The sequence below is a fragment of the Typopeltis vanoorti genome, chromosome 8 (assembly GCF_054136105.1).
Source record: "Typopeltis vanoorti isolate ZY-2024b chromosome 8, IOZ_Tvanoo_1.0, whole genome shotgun sequence".
Taxonomy (NCBI): Eukaryota; Metazoa; Arthropoda; class Arachnida; order Uropygi; family Thelyphonidae; genus Typopeltis; species Typopeltis vanoorti.
The window spans coordinates 44,565,328-44,588,731 of NC_143556.1; the positions used below are offsets into that span (position 1 = coordinate 44,565,328).

Sequence of the window (23,404 nt, forward strand, 5' to 3'; positions counted from 1 at the left end):
TTTATCCAAGTGTAAGCAAACAAAGTATGTGCCTGAAGTATCTTCAGGACTGAGGCAACTCGTGGTAAAGGTGGACCAAGATCTCATCACTCCTTATCCCAGTAAGTGTAAGCAAACAAAGTTTGCGCCTGAAATATCTTCTTGTGGGAGGTACTGGGACAAGGAGTGATGAGAGCTTGGTCCACCTTTACCACGAGTTACCTCAGTCCTGAAGATACTTCAGGCACAAACCTTTTTTGCTTACACTTGGATAACAGATTAAACTAAATTTATTATAGTTTAACCAAGTGGAAAAAACTTCCAACATCTTTCTCGAAATCCAGAGTAATTTAATAATAAGGTGGTACACCTTTCGGCAACTCGTATAGGTAAATATGACTTCTCCATAGCTTCTGCCTTAGTATCACCACTTCTGGATCTGGCTTCCACTGATGAGACCTCAATAAAGGTCGAAACCGGTCTGGCTAGTGGCCCTTCCCTTAATGCATAGCATTATACGTGTCTGCAAGGAGATGTGGTTTGCATTATAGGAGGTACTGGGAACAGGGAGTGATGAGAGCTTGATCCCTTTACCATGAGTTGCCTCAGTCCTGAAGATACTTCAAGTGCAAACTTTGTTTGCTTACACTTGGATAAAGGATTAAACTAAATTTATTATATGTATTGTAACACCTGTCTATGCTGTGATGCCTTGTGGGTTTGGTACTAATTAGTTAGCATTATTTACTTGGAAGTAAAGTAATATAGAGGATATCAAATTTCACATTTGAAATGGAAAAAAATAATTTTTGACTACCTCAGATAATCTTAGTCAAGCAGGACTGGGATTTTTTGATGTGTTCCAGAAGAACAATCACAGTAATGCAGATTCCAGGCATTCACTTGCTATAATATTTCTGTTTATAAGACAGAGACAATAAAAGACTGCAAATTAAACATTTTATCTAAAACAGAGAAAAACAGCTTGTGTGCATGCATGTGTTGAGCTGTTAATAATTCTTTATACATAAAACAGAACCTTTAGAATTGTGGTTAGGTGAAATCACATACTTTAATCCCTTTTTCTTTATATTTTGATCTCTGTACTGGAATAATGCTAATCAGAGGAGTCACTAAATTGCAGCATTGATATCTATATTGTATAAACAAAGTAAGAAAAAATTTCCATAAACACATTTTTAAAATGACCTGTGAAAATACATAGGTTAGGTGAAAGTTTAGGTGAGTTTATTTGTATTTTCTCCATGCAGGGTAACCTAGAGTAACCAACAGTGTCTATTGTAGAGATTTGATTGACTGATTAACTTCCTCAGAGTAACCTAATGAGTAAAAACTGTTATGAGTACTGTGGTATTACAAAAATATTGTTGTTAGTTTTATAATGACTTAAAAGAACAAGTATTTTAAGTAGTGTTAATTAAGCTCTCCCATCTAGCTCATCTGCCTCCAGATTACGGAAGGCTACGGAAGGTGCCTTTGCAGATATTGCAAGATCTACTTGATACTCTCTTATCCTCCAGAGCAATTTCTCCACATCTTCGCAGTTCCAGAACTATATTTATTCCCAAAAATGACACAGCCACTGGAGCAGCAGACTACAGGCCAATTACAGTTTTCCCAGTGATTCTCCATTTGTTCCATAAAGTTTTGATTAAGAGACTGCAATAACATATTAAGCATGGCTTCTGTCAAAGAGCCTTTATCCCTTTGGACGGCTGTGCCGAAAACATATATGTCCTTTCTTCCCTTCTTTCTGATTCCCGATGCCTCTCTACATAGTGTCCCTAGACCTCCAAAAGGCCTTTCTTCCTGCTATTCTTAGAGCACTATCTATTGCTGGATGTCAAGACCCCCTTTCTTTTATATGTATTGGAGCTTTACTCTGGTAGCTCCCTTTCTATCACTGCAGGATCCTGTGTGACCTCTATTCCTTCTGTTCGGGGAGTTTGCCAGGGTGATCCTCTATTCCCTCTTTTCTTTAACTGTATGATTGTCCACCCTTGGTGCACACTATTTTCATGCAGTGGCCTCTACTAAAGTAGGCCTTCAGGAACTCCTCGACTGCCCAGTGGATAGAGTTCCTGAAGGCGATAGGGATGGAAGAATGGAGATATTTGGGTATCTTCTTCATTCCAAAAGGAAGGTCTTCTGTCTCTTCAGCCTTGGTTGCTGGCTTACTCTTTTGAGGAAAGCTCCTCTTAAGCCACAGCAGAGGCTCTTTATTCTGCCTAACTATTTACTTCCAAGGTATTACCACTTTTTGGTGCTTGGAAGAATGTATGTTTCAGTATTATCCCAAATGGATAAGGCAGTTTGCTCTGCAGTGAGATCTTGGCTCCACCTACCTACTGACACCCCCAGTGGTGGAATTTCATGCTAGAGTGATGGATGGAGGGCTCAGTATTCCATCTTTCCACTGGTTGATTTGGCGACTGCATTTCGTCTGGTTAGTGAAGCTTGAAGCTTCCTCCTTGCCCATCTGCAGGGAGACTTTCCATAGTTCTATTATTCAAGATGATTACAGATGCACTAGGGATTGGAACCAGTACCAGGGTTCCCAGATAGTGACAGCATCGGCAGAGCATAAGAGATTCACACTATTATACTTCATGGCTCTGTTGATGGCACTTCTCTTTGTGAATCTTGCAAGGTGCCCCCTCAACATCAGTGGATTAGGGATGGTGCCAGATTACTACCAGGATATGAGGTTTATACATATACATATCTACAGGGAGATGTGTTTTGCATTATGGGAGATACTGACATAGGCATGATGTTAGCTTGGTCCACCTTTGCTATGAGTTGCTCAGTGTTGTACTACCTTATCCCAGTCCTGAAGATATTTTCAGGCGCAAACTCACTTTATTCAAGGGTGAGCAAACTTGTTTGCTCACCCTTGAATAAAGGATTAAACTAAATTTATTATGGTCTAAAAAAGTGAAAAATAAACTTTCAACACCAAACAAAGAACTATGGCAGAAAACAAACCAGAAACTTCATGTCTATTTCCTTTCATGTATCTGTTGCAACAGATACATGAAAGGAAATGGAGGTGGTCGGGACATGTGTTGAGGAAAGAAGATAAAATAATAGTTAAACAGGCACTAGATTGGAATGCACAGGGTAAAAGAAGATGGTGAAGGCCAAGAGAAATATGGAAAAGAACAATACTGAAAGAAATAGCAAATATCAATAGAAACAAACCAAATAAAAGTAGAAGCAAAAACAGAGTCTGGTAAAAAATGGTGGTTATGCTCCTAAGTGGATTGAAGAGGATCAAGTAAGTAATCATTATTTTCTACTTTCAAGGTTTGTTTATTAGTTAAGTTTGTTCACTTATAACCTTCTTGCATTAATATGTATATACATATAAAATATTAATTTTGTTATGAAGCTGCAAAATGTGTACTGCTGTTTTCTTTTTTCTTTTCTCTGGTACAGTGAAAAGATCACATAATATCAGTTTGTTATTAACAGCTTAGCTTTAGAAGATTTGAAGCTTCACTTGAAGAATGAAATTAGGTCTCTTTAGATGGTGTTTTGGAAAACATATTTCTCCTTTGCCTCATTCATAATAAGCATCACATGCAGTATTCTTTAATTTATTATTATTAATATAAACAAGTGGAACTTGTCCTCAATGTAACTGGCTGCAAGTTCACTTCTGGTTTGTAATTGATTAGTAACACTTCAGAGTAACTTTACTTTCAGTAAATAATATAATCTTTATTGTGCCGAGCATTTTCATTTTAATTCACTTGAAATATGATAAACATCACATGCAGTGTTCTTCAATTCATTATTTTTAATATAAACAAGTGGGACTTGTCCTCAATATAACTGGCTGCAAGTTCACTTCTGGTTTGTAATTGATTAGTATCATTTCAGAGTAACTTTACCTTTCAGTAAATAATATAATCTTTATTGTGCCGAGCATTTTCATTTTAATTCACTTGAAATATGATAAGCATCACATGCAGTGTTCTTCAATTCATTATTTTTAATATAAACAAGTGGGACTTGTCCTCAATATAACTGGCTGCAAGTTCACTTCTGGTTTGTAATTGATTAGTATCATTTCAGAGTAACTTTACTTTCAGTAAATAATATAATCTTTATTGAGATCTTTAAGTTTCTAGTGTACATCCTTGAGGGGGTGTACTAGATATTATGAGAATCTGATACAACTGAGAGTTTATGATTAGTTTCTGATAAACTTTCTTCCAAATTATCTATTATATGTCAACTTCATACACCTGCTTAACTAATCTTTAATCTCCCATTCTGTTTATGCATGATCATACTTACCTAGCTATTCTGTTATAACTTCTTGAATATTGATAACATCAAGTTATTTATTTCAGCCTTATCTAACTAGTAACGAATATACACTGATGCCAACATACATACATACATACAGTAAAACTATTTTATGGTCTAGAATGATTAACTGTAAAATAAACATCATTTTGTGCCGAGCATTTTCATTTTAATTTGCTTGAAATCAACTTTTAATGTATCTACTGTAATTTAAAAGATAAAGTTTAATATTTTTATATCTCCAAGTTCTTTATGTTTCTTGTTTACATTATATTGCTATTTTCTTAATTTTTTATTATTTTATTAAACATTTCAGTGTTAAAAATGTCATATTTCAGAAATGTGTATATGAATTATTTTGAATGTCTTATGATTATTTGCTTACTAGACATTATGGTCATTTTTTGCTGGCATGCCTGGCTGAAGATAGCATAATCTTATTCTAAAATAACAGTTTTGCACATGTAAAAGAAACTAGAATTTACTAAATACTCCTATATATTTTGCTCAATGTAAAATGAGAATCATTCAGGGAGAAAGCAGAAGAATTAGTTACACTTCCATGTGTAACTAAATCTTCTGTTAATAATTCTTCCTTCTGTAACTAATTCTTGGTCATAGTTGAATAAGTAGGAGAAAACACTATTCTGTTCCAAATGAAACGGGTACAGTTATGTAATTTAAAACAATAAAATAAAATAAAAATATATTTTTTTAATAAATATGAACAATTAATGGCAATGAATTCCCAAAACTTACAGATAGTCATACTGTTCTACTGAGATTAGATGGTGGCATAGGGCTTCACACAATTTAATAAAAATAGACAATCACGTTCTATTGGAATGCTACATTTTTGTCTGATCTCAGTGAACTATGTGTCTAGTGTTGATGATAATTGTCAATTATTTTCTGTATTGTGGTTTCATTATATATCCATTAATATAATGATAGATTATTTTCTGCAGCATGGTTTCATATAATCCATTAATAAAACATAATTAAACCATAATAAATTTAGTTTAATCCTTTATCCAAGTGTAAGCAAACAAAGTTTGCACCTGAAAATATCTTCAGGACTGAGGTAAGGTGGTGCAACCGTGGCAAAGGTGGATGAAGATCTCATCACTCCTTGTCTCAGTATCTCCCATAATGCAAAGCACATCTCCTTGCGGACATGTATACTGCTATGCATTAACGGAAGGGCCACTACCCAGACCGGTTTCCCTTTGTTTAAGTGCGGAGATACCTCTTCCAAAAACTCGTAAAATCCCCCAGATCACCCAATAATGAGTGACCCCGCAGGATCAGAAACTCAGTTGGCTCTACACCATGGCAGGCTCCCACCACCACCGAGCAGAGCTGCTCATTTGCTTATTTGGAAGGGTAACAGCAACAGCTGTGCCTCAGTTAACTTCACAGGATACAGCACTGCCATTCATTACCTACCCCACTCAGGTCCTGGGTGACAGCAACAGCCGAGCCTCAGTTACAAATTCACAGGCTACAGCATTGCCATTCATCACCCAAGCTTCCAACTGGTTTCGACCTTTATTGAGGTCACATCAGTGGGAGGCAGACCCAGAGTGGTAACACTAAGCCATAAGCAATGGAGAGGTCATATTTTCTTATATGAGTTAACAACCGGTGTACCACCTTATTATTAAATTATTTTGGATTTAGAGAAAGATGTTGGAAGTTTATTTTTCACTTGGTTAGACTATAATAAATTTAGTTTAATCCTTTATCCAAGTGTAAGCAAACAAAGTTTGCACCTGAAAATATCTTCAGGACTGAGGTAAGGTGGTATACATCCCTTGGTAACTCGAGGCAAAGGTGGATCACTCTCATTACTCCTTGTCTCAGTATCTCCCATGCTTTATGCAAAGCACATCTTCTTGTGGACATATATACTGCTATGCATTAAGGGAAGGGCCACTACCCAGACCGGTTTCAACCTTTATTGAGGTCTCGTCAGTGGGAGGCAGACCCAGAGTGGTGGGTCTGCCTCCCACTGACGAGACAAGGAATGATGAGAGCTTGATCCACCTTTGCCACGAGGTGCCAAGGGACGTACCACCTTACCTCAGTCCTGAAGATATTTTCAGATGCAAACTTTGTTTGCTTACATTTAGATAAAGGATTAAACTAAATTTATTATAGTCTAACCAAGTGCAAAATAAACTTCCAACATAATTAAATCATAATACAGAAAATAATCGATAGTTATCATCCTTCTGCCAGACTGCAATCTGATGATAAAAGGATCTGCATAATTTATCTTAAAGGGACTTCTATACAAATAGCAAGAATTTTCTACAAATATAATCTGTATACCACCTTCAAACCAGCCAGGAAGGTATTGTAAAAATAGTCATAATTTAAAATTATGACTATTTTTACAAATTGTTTATGTTAGTATATTATTAGTTTTTGTTTCATAACACATATTATCGGCACTTGCAATGTGCCTGTTATTGATATTATTATTGTCAAAATAAAATGTAAAGCATTTGAAAAACCAATGTACTTACTAGATTTTCATAGCTGTGTCACTTTCAATTTTTTTATTGTAATTTAAAATTACAATTAATAAAAATAAACAATCTCATTTAAATCTATTGGAATGCTACATCTTTGTCTGAGAGCCTGTGTAGCTCAGTAGAAGTGGCGTTTGCACTCTACGCTTGACCGCACGATGAAAGGTATTCGAATCTAGTCGTCAACTAGAGGAACATTTTGTAAGCATTTTCTAGACCGGTTCCCGAGTTAGTCAATCTCTGGCATGGGCTAGCAGGTTTTCATCCCATAAACTCAAGAAAATTGGCCGTTGAACCCACACTATTTTCAGACATTAAAAAAAAAACGTGTTGAGGTTAGGGACCATGAGATTGCGACACTTGCTAGCTGCCTTCTTCACTGCATACTGGTTAATTAGTGACTGCCTTGGGCCAGCTATCTCTGATTGGCTATCAGTGGAGATTGAACTGCCCACTCAGTCTCCAAAAGTTAGATAGGGCTAAAATGGTCTCGCCTATTCCCTGAATGGGAACAAAAAGGCATTAGCTGATTTTTTTTTAATTTAAAATTGATGAGTGTTGAGGTATCTGTGGAATTTAATAAACAGATGGCACACCTTTTGGCAACTCCTATAGGTAAAGATGACCTCGCCATTGCTTCTGCCTGGTATCTCCACTTCTGGGCCTAGCTCCCATTGAAGAGACCTCAATGAAGGTCGAAACTAGTCTGGGTAGTGGCCCTTCCCTTAATGCATAACATTATACATATCTGCATGGAGATGTGTTTTGCATTATGGGAGATACTGAGATAGGAGTGATGTTAGCTTGGTTCACCTTTGCTACAAGTTGCCTGGTGTTGTACTACCTTACCTCAGTCCTGAAGATATTTTGAGGCACAAACTTTGTTTGCTCACATTTGGATAAAGGATTAAACTAAATGTATTATATTCTTTGTTTGGTATTTGTTTTGGCCAATATGTACACAGTATCGTTCTTAAACACTTATTTAGGAAGACATGGACATTATTAACTATCTTTTTGTTTAATATCCATGTTTCTGATCGAGTGGCCAGACAGAAGGTATGGAGGTGTATGAGGAAGAAGGGGGGATGTCGGAAAAGTACATGAGGTTGGTGAAGGAGATGTATGACGGAGCGAAAACTCAGATCAGGTCTAGTGGCAGCACAACAGAGGAGTTCTCCATTGTAGTAGGGCTCTATCAGGGATCAACTCTGAGCCCCTGCCTTTATCTGGTCATGGATATACTAGTGGAGGACGTCAAGAAGGAGGTGGCAGGGAGCATGATGTTTGCCGATAATATTGTTCTCTGCGAATCATCCCGAGAGAAGCTTGAAAAGACCCTGAAAAATCTCCATTGTCGTAGGGCTCTATCAGGGATCAACTCTGAGCCCCTGCCTTTATCTGGTCATGGATATACTAGTGGAGGACGTCAAGAAGAAGGCAGCAGGGAGCATGATGTTTGCCGATAATATCGTTCTCTGCGAATCATCCCGAGAGAAGCTTGAAAAGACCCTGAAAGAGTGGAGAAAGGTATTGGTGGAGAGAGGCATGAAAATTAACCAGGTAAAGACCGAATATATATCAACGGGAAGTGACGAAGATATGATCATACGACTCTAGGGTGAAAGGTTAACTTCAGGGAAGAAATTCAAGTACCTTGGGTCGGTCATCAAGAGGAATGGTAACCTGGATGAGGAAATACAGCACCGAGTAACATGCGGCTGGATGAACTGGAGGAAGATGAGCGAGGTCCTGTGCAACAAGAGAGTGAGTTGTAAGATAAAAGGAAAGCTCTATAAGATTGTGGTGAGGCCGGCGATGCTCCATAGCACAGAGATGTGGCCTATAACAAAGGCACAAAAGAGGAAGATGGAGGTAGCATAGATGCAGATGTTGAGATGGATGAGTGGTGTGACAAAGAAGGACAGGATAAGGAATGACTACATCAGAGGGACGATCAAGGTGGGACCGATGGTAAGAAGGTACAAGAAAGCAGGCTGAGGTGGTTCGGTCATGTAGAGAGAAAGTGAGGAGTATGTTGGTAAACAAGTGGAGCATATGGAGGTGGAGGGAAGGAGAAAAAGAGGCAGACCCAAACTCAGACGGAGGGATAAGGTGGCAGAGGATCTTAGGGAGAAAGGATGGAGTCGGGAAGATGCCCTGGACCGGAGAATCTGGAAGAAGAAGATTAAAGATGGGAACGCCGACCCCGGTTAACAAGGGATAAGGCGCAGCAAAAGAAGAAAAAGAACATCCATGTTTCTGATCCATATATTAATATTGCCTTTACATTTGAGTAAAATATTCTCATTTTAGTTTTCATAGACAAGTTCTTGTTTTTCCAAATATTTCTAAGTTGGTTGAAAGTTGGATAAGCCAGCTGTTTCCTTCTATTTACATCTTCATTAGTTCTTCCTTTTATTGATACTTGAACCAAGAGATTTAAACTGTTTTACTTCTTTAAGTGGTGTTTTTTCTATTGTTATTTGTTTATTTTGCTTTGCATTTATTTTCATCAATGTTGTTTTATTTTTATTTATCCAAAGACCAACTTTTTTGGCTGTTTCTACAAGTGTTGTTGTTTTTTGTTCTATATGTCATTTCTGTGAAAGTAAGCAGATATCATCTGCAAAATTTAGATTGTGGAGTTGGTTTTGAAATAACCCTTGTAATCCTGTATTTTCATGTGATACTTTTCTCATCACCCACTCTGTGATAATTAAAAATGTAGTAGGGGAGAGTATACAACTTTGCCTTACTCCTGTCTTTGTTTTAAATGGTTCTGAAGTATTTCCATGTATTACTTTAATTTCAAAATCTTCATACTTTTTTTAATTATTCTTATTATTTTTTCTGGGAGTCCATAATGTCTAAGTAATTTCCATAGGGAAGATCTCTTTACACTGTTGAAAGCTTGTTCAAAATCGATAAAATTTAAATATATATGAGCTTGCCTGCCATTCTTCTGATTATTGTTCTCTGATAATTCGTAAGGTAGCAATGTGGTCGGTGCATGATCTATTGGCTCTAAATCCTGCCTGTTCTGGTCTTAGTTGTTCTTCTATTTCTCTTTTGATTCTTTCTAATATTAACCTTGCTAATATTTTACTTATAACACTCAGCAATGTCATGCCTCTCCAATTTTTGCATTCAGCTAGGTTCCCTTTTTGTGGGTAATTTAACTAGTAATCCAGTATTCCATTGCTTAGGCCACTTCTTTCTGCCATCTCTCATTTAGTAAGGGATGTAATATCTCTGCTATAAGTTTTGGATTTGCTTTTAGTATAATATCGAATGTTATCTGCTCCCAGTGCTTTACCTGTTTTGATTTGAGTTATTGCTTTTGTAATTTCTATTTTTTTTATTTTGTTCAAATTTATATCCAATGATGCATTTTGTTCATTTAATTCTAGGCTCTGGTCACCATCAGTCATTTTTTGAAATTTCTCCGAGAAGAATCCTACCCATCCATTTATCTGTTCTTTTTCATTTAATAATAGTTTTCTTTCTTTATTGTATATGGGAACTATCCATTTATTTCTTTTTCCACTTAATTTCCTTGTTATATCATGCAGCTTTCTGGTGTCGTTTATATGTGCAGTATGCTCTGCCTCTTGTGCTAGATTCTCTATGTATTTTCTTTTATCATTTCTTGCACTTCTTTTTATTTCTTTCTTAATTTCTCTATATCTTTCTGTTTGTTCTTGTACAACATGTTCACCAGCCTGTAACCGTTTCTCTTTTATTCTCTCTCTCTCTCTCTCTCTATTTTTAAGTTAGTGTTTTCTGACATCCATTCTTTGTCTGTATTAGTTCGAAATCCCAATATTTTTTTTGATGTGCTTATTAGTATGTCTTTAATCTTTGTCCATTTCTCCTCTATATTATCGCCTCCTCTTTTCTCGAGTTTATCCCATTTCTCCTGTAGAGTTGTTGTAAATTTATTTCTGATCTCTTTGTTTTGGAGTTTTTCAGTTCTAAACCTCTTCCTATCGTTCATTTTTTATTTTTAAATGTTTTTACTTTTATGGTAACTGTTAGGAGAAAGTGATCTGAATATGCCTCAGCTCCTCTTTTAACTTTGATATCCAGGAGTGATTTCCTCCAATTTCTTGTTATAAGTATATGTCTCTTTGGTTCTATCTGGTGCTATCCTCCACTTATGTATTTTTTTATGTTGGAAGAGACTCCCTCCTATTACAAGCTGGTTGAACATACAAAAGTCTATAAGTAACTCTCCATTGTAATTTATTTCTCCTTCTGCATACCTTCCCATAACAGTTTCTTTATTAGTATTATCATTTCCAACCTTAACATTAAAGTCTCCAATTATAAATTGCACATCTTTTTTATTTTTGTTGTTTCTGTACTTCTCTATAGCATGTTATAGAAATTATCCTTTTCTTCCTGGATTATGTTGTTTGTTGTTGCACATATATAGCAGATATTGTGATGTTCTGCTTGCCAGCCTTAAATCTAGCATTTATAATTTTTTCAGATATTCAGTTCCACTCCATTAGTGCACCACGAGCTTTCTTTATCATCATTAGTGCAACTTCCTCTGTGTGGTCATTCGTATTTTTGTTCCCAGAGTAGATTAAGTAGCGACCAGAGTTTAATTTGAATTTTCCAGTTCCTATCCATCTCGTTTCACTTAATCCCATCATTTCTAATCTGTATTTTTCTAGAACTCTCAAGACTTGGTATGTTATCCCAGTTTCAAACATGGTTCTAACATTCCAACATCCCAGCCTTATCAAAACACAATCTGAGTTTGATAAGGTGTCTGTCAATTTTTTCCTCACCTCTGCTTCCCCAGAAGGATTTTCACAGAGGTGCCTCGAGTTCGTGGCAGTTCATATTATTCTATTTTCTTCATCTGGTATCACATTTTGGGTGGTTTCAGTTTGCATAGCTGTTTTTTTTTTTCTGAGACTGGGTTGCTAGCCCTGTGCTCAACCCTCCCCATTTATCTGGGACCGGCATGCCAAGTTTTCACTCAGCATGGTTGGGTTGATAATGATGATAGAGGAATAAAATTCATACAAAACATTAATCAAAGAATGAGGAAGAAATTAGGAGCATGCTAATTATGTAAAGTCAAAGACAAAAGAGCATGAAGAGTATAATAATAATGATCATTACCATAAAAATGCTTATGCCATCATCATATCAACCATTTGTTAAATGCATAGATATCACCCATTTCAACATTCATTCATTCATTTCACCATTCTGTGATTTTTTATAACTTGGAGAAGTGTAAGTGGAGAGAGTAGCAAGAAATAAATACACTGAAATCTTGGCTAGTTCTAGTGAGAAGAGTGGAGGTGTGTGTGTGTGTGTGTGTGAGGGGAATTACAAGCAAGAATAATCTTGCCGAATCATAGTCATTCAAAGTCAGAGTAGAAGATTATGAAGATATTATAAAAATAGCCTTAATGAAATTTTACATTTTTATATGATTTATAGCATTAGCTAGCTTCACGAAAATGCTTAGTGATTATAATTGCTAGAAAATAAGAAACAGGACATCACAGGCATTCAAAATAAAGAATAATTAAGGCACATAATGCAATAAAGAATATAACTTAAAAGCTAAAAGAAACTAAGAAATATGGAAAAAAAAAAACAGAATAAAATCAGTGCTAAAATTCCAGTACAATATAAATAAATACTGACAGTCACCTTAAATAAAATAAATATATCAGCCTTTTGATAAAGCAAGATCTGTGAAAGGGAAGGGAAGATTATAGTAAATCTATAATCTTCTCGTAGGATGCAAATTGTGTGTGTGTGTGTGTGTGTGTGTGTGTGTGTGTGTGTGTGTGTGTGTGTGTGTGTGTGTGTGTTGTTGATGACGACGACTTTTGGGGGTGGGGTGTTTCTACAGATAGGAGAGTTATTCTGTTAACTAATTGAACCCTTATGTCTGCTGGTTAAATTAAGTTTAAACACTATTCTCTGCTAGAGAATAGTGTTTAAACTCTTTCACTTTTGCACTTTTCCCTTTCAGAATCAGATTTAGATTGGCTGTGTACAAGTGTTGCATGAGAATTGTAGGCTAAGTGGGATGGTGGAGTTCTGATTTCATGTTACTTGTAATATTCAGAAATGTTTTCATCACCCTAGTTGGATAAAATGGTCTGAACTTTTGGGTGGGATGGGGTGGGTGAGAGGGGGAGGGCTTCCTAGTAAGAATATTTCAAGGTATTCAGTTGGAGCAGATATCTGGATAGAACAGTGAAACAATGGTAGTTTATCGCAAAGAAAGGAGGAGTAGAAATTGCACTGGTCTTCTGATTGGCATTATTATACTTCCAAAGACATGAGGCTGAGAGTGACTGGGTAATCAGTATAATGAACAATGAACTCTCACTATAGCAAACATAATTATAACAAACTACCAAAAAGTCTTAACCATAGGCCCTGTAGGCACAATGTTGTTTTAAAAAAATTCACTATAGCAAAACTATCTGCTATAAACAAACTGTTTCTGTGGTCCCTATAAATTTGATACAGTGAGAGAGTCAACTGTAATGTTTGTTATAAAAATCAAACTAATAGTTTAAATGAAAATCTGCTGAAACTCAGGATGGACAGAGGAACACAGTGTGAGAAAGGTTGATGCTGAAAGAGGATATGAATGTATGTGTAGACAAGAAGGGGAATGGGATGTAAGGAAAACAGTTGGATTTGAAGAAGATTCTGAGATGAGTAAGGAAAAAAAGAAATAACTTAAGGAAAGTATGGAGAAGTTATATCTAATAAGTGGTATCAGTGAAACTTGTAAATCCAGGCAATAAGCAGTTATGTTTGTATACAAATGCTAAAAGTACCAGAAACAAGGGAAATGAAATTGTTGCATTGATTGAGTTTGTTCACCCAGAAATTGTTCGGATAAATGAGAAATGGTTGGATAAGGTTAACATCCTGACAGAAAGAAAGAGTAAAAAGGAAGGTGGAGTGCTATTGATGATAGAAAAAGAGTTATTCCATATAAGGGAGAAAGAGTGGTAGTGGTTTTCAGGCAGTATGGTGTGAGATAGAGGTGAATAGAATGAAATACTTAGTTGGATGTTGCTGTAGACCTGGTAATGTAGAGGATAGTGACCATGAAATGTATAAGTAGGTTAACCAAGCAAATAGGAAATGGGGTGATTATTGTGGGTGATTTTAATTATGGCAATATAGATTGGGATGATGAGATAACAACTGGAAGTAAAGAAAATGAGTTTCTCAAGTTTTTGAGGGACAACTGCCTCAGGCAGTATATAACAGAGGATGCACAAGGAATGCGAGTCTTGGATTTGATTATCTCATCAGGAGATGTTATTGTAAATGAGATATCAAATCAACCTCCAGTTGGTGAGAGTGATCATGAAGTGATTACCGGAGTTGTTGCCAGCCATATGAGGACTTCTGTGAGGAAAGGGTATGTGTGGAACTACAAGGCTGATGATTATTAGAAGCTCAGGAGGCGGCTTGCAGCTGTAGCATGGAATAAAGAGTCAGGTAGAGAGGATATCAATGCTACTGCTAGAGTAATATTAAAGAACTATCTAGTAGAAGCGATATCTAAATGTATTTGAATGATCAGAAGGTTAAATAAGGTAGCTGTGAAATGGATGAATAAAGAGATTAAGCATGCTATACAGCAGAGAAAGAAGGATGGATCAACATAAGATAATAATAGATATAATAACATAAGATAATAATCAGTTTCTTGAGTAGTACCAAGAACAGGTAAGGATAGCAAAAGTGCAGTATGAGCAGCAGTTAGTGAACGAAGCCAAAAAAAAAGCATGATTATGTAAAATGACAGTGATAGGAGAAAATCGTATAAGGACAACTGCTGCATAGAATATAGTTTAGATATTAATGAGCAGTTCATAAAGATCTTTCATCCTTATGAATGTGATGGGCTGTCTAATAGATTATTTTTATTATATGACACCTCCAGGGAGTTGAAAGACTCATCGAATCTTTGGACTCCCTGGTCCTCAACTCTCCATTTCCACCACTTAATCCACCAACTACAACGAACTGCAACTACTTCATCATCTACACCAATGCCATCTACTGCCGACCACCATCACTAGTATTTTCACAGACAGTCACAAACATCCATGCCCACGGCAGGATTCAAACCTACAGCCTTTTGGCTAGAGAGCAGATACGCTAACTACTCAGCCAACCAGGCCGGCTGTCAGCAAGTTGTGTATGGGTTGAAAGCAATATCCCAGAATAGGAAAGTCACTAGTGGTGTGCCTCAGGGGCCTGTTTTAGCCTATGTTTCAACCATTTCTATTTAACCTGTATGTTAATGATATTGGAGAAGATTATTTTAATGGGATATTCTGTTGTTTGCAGATGATGCAAAGTTGGGACAAACTATAAGAAGTAGAGCAAATGTTGTGGCCCTACAAGAAGATTTGAATAGACTAGGTGAATGGGCATAGCAGTGGGGATGCCAGTTCAATGTTGTGAAATGTGTGGTTTTAAAATTTGGAAAACAAAGATGGGATGTAGAATTTACACTTGTTGAGGCTATATTGTTGGAGGTGGAGGAAATAAGAGATCTTGAATGATGATAATGGATAAGGATCTAAAATTTAGAGGACACATTGCCAAAATCGTGAGGACAACACAACAAATTCTGGCAATTATAAAGGGCATTGACTTGTAGAGGTAAGGAGATTCTGATTCCATTTTATAGGGCCTTGATTAGGCCACATATGGACAACTGTGCACAGATTTGGTCACCTGGTTTTCAAATGGATGAAGATATGTTGGAAAGCGTCCATAGGTGATTAATGTAATTTCTGATATCTGGAATGTTGAATATGAAGAAGGGCTGAGAAGATGCAATTTACAGCGAATCTGGTAGATAGGAGGAAGAAGGATGATATGGTATAGACATACGAGTTGGTAAAGGATTGTTATAGAATTAACACTGAAGAGGTTTTTCATAAAATTGTGGGAGATTGGGGAAGAACAAGAGGACATTCCTATAAGTTGTATAAGAAGGGGGGGGGGGGTAAGCAAGGGAATGAGATGCAGGTTTTTTGCATGGAGAGTTGTAAATATTGGAATGCATTGCCCGAGAGCATGGTATCTCCAGAGAATATGAATGTTTTTAAGACACAGTATGATGAGCTGTGTGTGTATCACATAGGGATCTACTAGATGAGTCTTTGACTCCATGGGGGTCTTAGATATAATAATATTAAGAATTTATTATTTTTACAGGAATAGTAGTAAATATAGAATTAATAGATAGCAAAGGATTTCAATTTATATCTTATATATATTCCAAGCTTAAAATACTACATGTACCAGTTAAGTTGGCTGAGTGGATAGTATCTCTACTCTTCAACCTGCAAGTTTGAATTCCATTTCATGAGCATAGATATTTCTGAATCATCTTTAGGTGCTAGATGATTTCCATTTACCCGGTGTACAACCATTATTTTGCTTACTGGAGGCCTGAAATCCTTTTTCTTCAAAATGAATGAATATATTGATGTATACTGATAATTTTAAATGTTTAGTTATAAATTAAGCATGAATTATTTATTAATATTTATTTTATAATAATGATAAAGTTTCTGGCAATGTAAGTACGTTTGTATATTTATTTACATTTTAAATTTATTTTTAAAGGATTATGTGTATCATCATTCAGCCACCCTGGACCCTCTTGGATATTACTATGTGCTTAAAGAAGTAAGTAGGTCTAATAAATTAGTAAATTAAATACATAACATGCATATTTCATTTTTACATTCAAATCACAGAAAATTCATACTCATCCTACATTCAAATTATCTTACACTTAGGCTCACTATACAAAATCATAAGCTTGCATGTCAGAACATTTCAAGGACATAGAGAAACAAAGAAAACACAAATCAGAATTAGTAGCACACACTACAGAAACCAAACACCAGCTATTGTGGCAATGTGCTAAATGATCTATATGGACTAAAATTTCTGCTACCGAATTTTTAAAGAGTCATCTGAGATGTTGAAAAACTCACAATAAGGGAACAAAACCATGCAGACCTCAGTAGTGCACATCATGTAACTAGCCATCAGAATGCAGCATAACAATTAGAGTATGCACACACTCCATTGTGTTTTTATTCGAATACAGTAGATTCCAGTTGAATAAAAACACAATGGAATGTGTTCATGCTCTAATTGGGGCAGCCGTTTATATGGGACAAATATTGAAGAATATAAACAAATTGAGAATATAACCCAAAGTTGCTTCACTTATTCGAACCACCTTGCTCTTTTATCAGACTGTAGATGGTGCAGAGTGTTGCTGTCAATCAGCACCAGGGTGCAGAGTAGAGAGGACATACATATTTTGACAGTGTAATGAATGTACTTACGGTGACTGCTAGGTAGCATACTTTTGATTAAAACAGATGTGTGTTAATTTTTTAGTAAAAAGTGTAATAAACAGTGTAGTGATTTAATTTTATGTAAGGCCCCTGTCAAGATGCCAAGGAAAGATCTAACATTAACAGATAAAATCTCCGTACTTGACAAAATAAAAAGCCAGCTGTCTAACACTAGTCATTGTCAGCTGACAATGACACATTTGTTAGGCCGGCAGGGCCTCCTCAACATCTGGCCCTGCTGGGCTAGATATTGAGGATGCTTTGAATCAACGGTTCTCTATTGTAACTGAATGAGGCCTGCATGTTAATGGTGAAATGTTAAAAACCAAATCAGAAGAGTTGGTTAGAAAGCTTGGCTATGTGAGCATTAAAGCTACAGATGGTTCGTGATCACAATGGAAAACCAGACATGAAATAAAATGTAAGAAGGCACATGGTGAGAAGGACAGTGCTGACTGTGAGTGCTGACAATTGAAGAAAATCTACTGACATCATCTTCAACGGCCAAAGAAAAGTGGAAATCAACTGAACTACCCAAATTGCTGCAGAAGTTAGTCCTGATGAAATCTATGATGCTGAAAAAACAGGTCTCTTTTACCATGCTACACCAGATGGTTTCCTGAATTATAAACTTGCAACACTGTCAGGTTCAAAAAAAGCAATGGATCACGTTACACGTTGTACTGCTAACATGTTTGGAAGTGACAAAGAGAAGCTGTTTGGTTATTGGAAAAAGTGCCGAGTGTTGATACTTGAAAAGGGGCTTAGAATGGTTAGTTTGCAACTTGCCAATAAGAATGCATAGATGACTTCTGTTATTTCTCAGGAATGGCTAATGAGTTGGGATGCAGAATTGCAATGAAATCGAAGAAAAATTCTTCTTCGTCTGGACAACTGTGCTGCACACCCTCAGTTAGATTGTTTGAAAAACATTCAACTTGAATTTCTCCTGCTAACCATGTCTCCGGTACAGCCACTGGACATGGGAATCGAAAAATTTGAGGACATATCGTGGAAGGTTGGTACACTATCCGTGAAACAATTGAAGAAAATCTACTGACATCATCTTCAACGGCCAAAGAAATCAGTGCAAAGATTGCCATTTTACAGTCAGTACAATTTGTTGCAGACAGTTGGTTAGAAATAAGCAGCAAAACAATTCAGAACTGCTTTGTGATTTTAAGAATTCAGACCAGGAAATGCCAAATATGACTGATAATGAAAATGAAATCATTTTGGAACAGCATCTCATCAGAAACTACGAAGAGTTTTTATGCATTGACAATAGCCTTCAATGTTACAATGAAAATGAAGATGATGAGGATGCAATGGTTGAACAAATTGCAACACAACACCTGAAGACACCTGGAAGAGAAGGAAAGTAAGGAAGATGATACATCTGAACATGACTGAGTACTAACCAGGAAGCCAGGAAACTTATTGCTGAATTACGATTCTACTTTATGCATGAAGGAAATGAAAAGTACTTTATCTGAATTTGATACCTGTGCTGATTTTGTTCAGTTGCAGTCTAGAAAGGGAACATGTCAGGGTACACTCAATAAATTTCTCCAAAATAATTGTTAGGGGAAAATATGCTTCTTTGACAGATACCTATGCCAAGACTACATTTTGGTGGCATTGAAGGTGTCTAGGTTGTCCTCACCTCATTGAAGGATGGTAGACAGATTAGCTCACCCTATCCTTAAAGCTTGGTATGTCTGAACACTGCATGGCTTGTCACATGAGTAGGAGGAATGGAGTGTATTACCATCAGTGAAGCTGTGAATAGGATTAGTGGTGATCAAGAGTAGGTCATGTGTATATAAACAACAGAGGATAGGTGATAAGGCAGATCCCTAAACACTCCTGCATTGGTGGAGAAGCTTAAAGAGAAGGAGCCATCTACCATGACATGCAATAAACACACAGAGAGAAAGATGGCTACCCAATTATAGAAGTGGCAAGTAGACCAAAGGATGGCAATTTGCTTAGCAGATCTTGATGCAAGATGTGATCACAAGCTCTGGAAATGTCAAGAGTAACAGTGTTTCTCTGAATCCTTCCATGATGTACGCTAAGAAGCTAACCATGGATCTTGATTGGAAGAATCCATGCTAGTGCACCTCTTGATTGATGGCAAAGAAGTTGATGATTCTCCAATAATTTGGAGAAGATGGAGGTGATGGCATTTAATCAGTAATTTAACAATAGACATTTATCTCCCTTTTTTTGTAATAGGTGGACATATACTTGCTTGTGCACTTGGGAATAAGTGCCAGCTAAGTATAGAAGACTGTAGACATGATACAGAACAAATTATTAGCTCTGGAGTACATTTGAATACAGTTGGAGAAGTACTATGAAGATCAGAAGACCTTTTAGTGTCCAAATGTTTAGCATTATTCTGATGCTGAAAAACCCATAGGAGGCATATGGTTCTCAGATTCTGGCATTGTACAGGGGTATTTTTCTTGGTCCTCTTTACAGGAATTGGAGGGAAGGAGTAGAGTGACATGTGGATGAAAAGGTGGAAGTAAGTAGAAGTTGTGGCCTTAGCAAAAGGACCCAGTGGTATGGTTTTTATTTGGACAGGAGACATGTTTTTTTCTGTTGGACTTTATGAAGTCAGATTTCGTTTTGCAGTTATTGTCTACTTCAGCATAGGCTGAGTATGAAGCTGAGGTTCTTGATGCAAGCCACCTGCAGTAAACTGAGTTTTTTCTTTTCAGCTGCCTACTTGTGAAACCAGGAAAGTGGATGAGAATTTTGGGTAGAATTGGGAATTGAAGGCCTTTGTGCTGGTAAGGATAATTTCTATGACTTACTCGGAGCTGGTGTTCAGGTCAGAAGAGCAAAAGCAATAGTCAATCTATGAAATGTAAGAGTAGACATTCCACAAATTGTCCTACTTGGTACATTTGTAGTGCTAAAGAACATAAGGTTGTGAAGGAAGGGCATTCTGTGAGAGAAGAGACTTGCACAATATTGTAATCTGAGTTACTGAGAGGAGAAGTGACCTCTTGTTAAAAAGAGATGATGTTTGAAGGGTAAAGAGAGTTAATCAGAAATTCAAATATGTAGATGTATGATTTACAGTAAGTTATGACTTGTAGCAAAAACTTTTGCATCTCGTCCAGCTTAGTCAGTGGTGTTGGAAAAGGGGAAACAATTGGAGTTGTAGATCACCTAGAAAGATGACTTCGGTATTTGTGTGTTACTGATGTGTATTGCACATCACCTGTCCATTAGTTGGTGTAATAATTGTTAGTGTTATATATAAGTAGTTGTGTACTAATTATTTCAGACACTAAAGACCAATGGCTTCTTCAGGGTGGTTGTTAAAAAAGGAAGTTGTTCTCTAGGTAGATCATCGTGTCTGCATCCCAGTTGATATCATGATTTGTATTGGGTGAATAATTTGTAAGACCAGATTTTTGTTGGCCTCCATAGAGAATAACTGCCTTTCATGTCAAATCATGGAATCCACTGCTTTCACTCACCTCATTTTCTTAGTAGAAACTAAGAACTCATAGTATGGAAGTCACTGATCAGATCTTGCAACATTCCCGAATTCAGCTTTCCAATAATGATCTCCAAACAATCTTAAAAGCAGATGAAATGTGCCTTATTTCACTATGTCTTGTTTTGATTGCTATGTTCTAAATTAATTACAACTGTTTACCATATTTACTTGAATATAACTCACCCTTGCATATATTTTGCACCCCTGATTTTACTTTATGAAAAATAAATTAAAACGTTTTGCATATAGTTGGCACACGAAAAAGTTTAAAACTTTAGGAAATAGATGGTGAATGTTGTCATGGCAGTTTCAGATATTTTGGAATTAATTTGAAGAGAATCAGCATTTTAACTCAACAATTGTCAGCTTCCTTTTGTCATTGAGTTGCGTGACCTTTTGTTAATACCACACCAATCATATGCATAGAGATGGAAACAACCAGTAGAGGAAATGTGGGAGTGAGAGCATTGACTTCTACTCAATCTTGGATTGTGCAGGAGTGGATTAAAATTAGAAGACCATCATTAGAACTGTTGTTGTTGTTGTTGTGCAACTGGATTTCAAGAGCTTGGGAAATGATTTTGTCAGAAATAATTTAATTACAGAACTATTATCATTAAAAGATTCAATTATATCATGTGATGAAGGTGAGCAGCTGATCGCATAAATAACGTTGATAATTAAAATTTAAGTGCATTCATTTTATAAATAATGTGAGCAATTTATTTATTCATTCATATGGGGTTCCTTTCTTTTAGGGTTACACGGTGATCAGCACTCATATTTGTAGATTTAGGGACTCAAAAACACACGTGTTGAACAGATTATTTTATTGATTACAAATAAAATAAAACTTGACGTTTCAACCTCTATATCGAGGTCATCATCGGAAGAATACAACTGTATACAGAACCAAGCTACATGCTCATGCTTTCTATACCAGTAAACTAAATCTACGTAGTTAATAAATCTTTTTTCTAGCCTGACCTCTAGTGATAGAAAAGAAAAACAAAAATAAATTTAAAAAAAAATATATATATATATATATATTATAAATAGATAAATGCAACTACAATAAACTGTTAGAGTCCTCATGTATTAATATTCTGGATAGTTACAAAATGATTTCTTTCAGTTGCTATTGAATGTTCTAAACACTTCACCAGGTCACCAGGTTGTCCTCTTGTAGTGGGAATTTTTCTAATGCTAGTTTAGGATGTTATACAGGTTGTAGATGGGTCCTCCACATTCTTGAAATGGTGAGGCCATCATTTTTGTTGAGATTTGGGTTGTGTTTGAGCATTTCACAAGACTCTTTAAATTTTCTCTCAAACCAGGTTTTGGTGCGGTGTAGGGACTTGGTATTTTTCCAATCAATTCTGTGGTATGTTTGGAGTGCATGGTCAGAAAGGCCTGTTTTACCGAAGTGGAGGTATTTAATGTGTCGTTTGTGTTCGTCTTGTCTGATTGGGATAGTTCGCCCTGTTTCCCCTATGTATGGTATGTTACATGTGCAGTGTATTTTGTATACCCCTGGGTGTGCTAGGTGTGGAAGAGGATCTTTAGAGGAACTGAGTAGGTGTCTTAGCTTATTTGGGGGTTTAAAGGTGGTTTTCATGTTGTATTTGCGAAGTGTTTTGTCTATTTTTTCAGAAATGCCTCTAACATAAGGAATGGCAATGGCATTATTGAAATCTTTTTTGTTCTTACTGGTATCTTTATGGAGGATCTTGTGAATAGTTTTTTTATTGTATCCATTTTTGATAAATGTTTGGTTGATGATTTTGTATTCTTGGTTTAGAGCCTGTTCATTCGAACAAATAGTTAGGACTCTGTGTTTAAGGGTGCTTATGACCCCTAATTTTTGTGTTGGGTGGTGGTAAGAATTTTTGTGTATGTATTGGCCTGTGTGTGTAGGTTTGCGGTAAATTGAGAAGGAGAGACAGCCAGAGGGAAGACGTGTGACAAGTGTGTCTAGGAAAGGAAGAGAGTCGTTTTTTTCCATTTCAATGGTGAATTGGATACGTTTGTGTTGTTTGTTTAGGTGGCTAAGGAATGTATTTAGAGCTTCGCGGCCATGGGGGTAAATGCCGAAAATATCGTCGACGTATCTGAGCTAAATTTTGGGCTTTAGACATGCTGTCTCTAGAGCACATTGCTCAAAGTCTTCCATATAAAAGTTAGCTATTGGGGGAGAAAGTGGTGAGCCCATGGCTATACCTTCTATTTGAAGGTAAAAATTGTTTTGCCATACGAAATATCCGGAGCGGAGTACGTGGGCAAAAAGGGCCGTGATGTCATGTGGAAATATGTTCTGTAGGAGCAAGATCGTGTCATTGATTGGGACATAGGTGAAAAGGGAAGTTATGTCAAAGCTGACTAATAAATCTTGGTCGGTGAGTGTAATGTTTTTGATTTTACTGATGAAATGTTGTGTATTTTTTATGTAGGAAGGGGACTGACCTACCAATTCCTTGAGTGTGGCAGCTAATTTTTTTGCTAAGTGATAATTTGGGCTGTCAATTCCTTCAACGATCAGGCGAAGTGGTGTGCCAGATTTGTGTATTTTTGGCAGGCCATAAATTCTGGGTGCACGGGCATAC

The 23,404-nt window shown here is 36.6% G+C and overlaps 1 protein-coding gene across 3 annotated transcripts in view; it reads left to right on the forward strand.

The window, feature by feature from the left end:
- Positions 1-23,404, forward strand: part of Swt1 (Swt1 RNA endoribonuclease) — a 368,135-nt gene that overhangs the window by 217,727 nt on the left and 127,004 nt on the right. For all 3 annotated transcript variants that reach the window (XM_090396646.1, XM_090396647.1, XM_090396648.1), the window contains one exon: positions 16,527-16,589. In XM_090396646.1, coding sequence (XP_090252772.1) covers positions 16,527-16,589 — 63 coding nt within the window. The remainder of the gene's footprint in view (positions 1-16,526; positions 16,590-23,404) is intronic.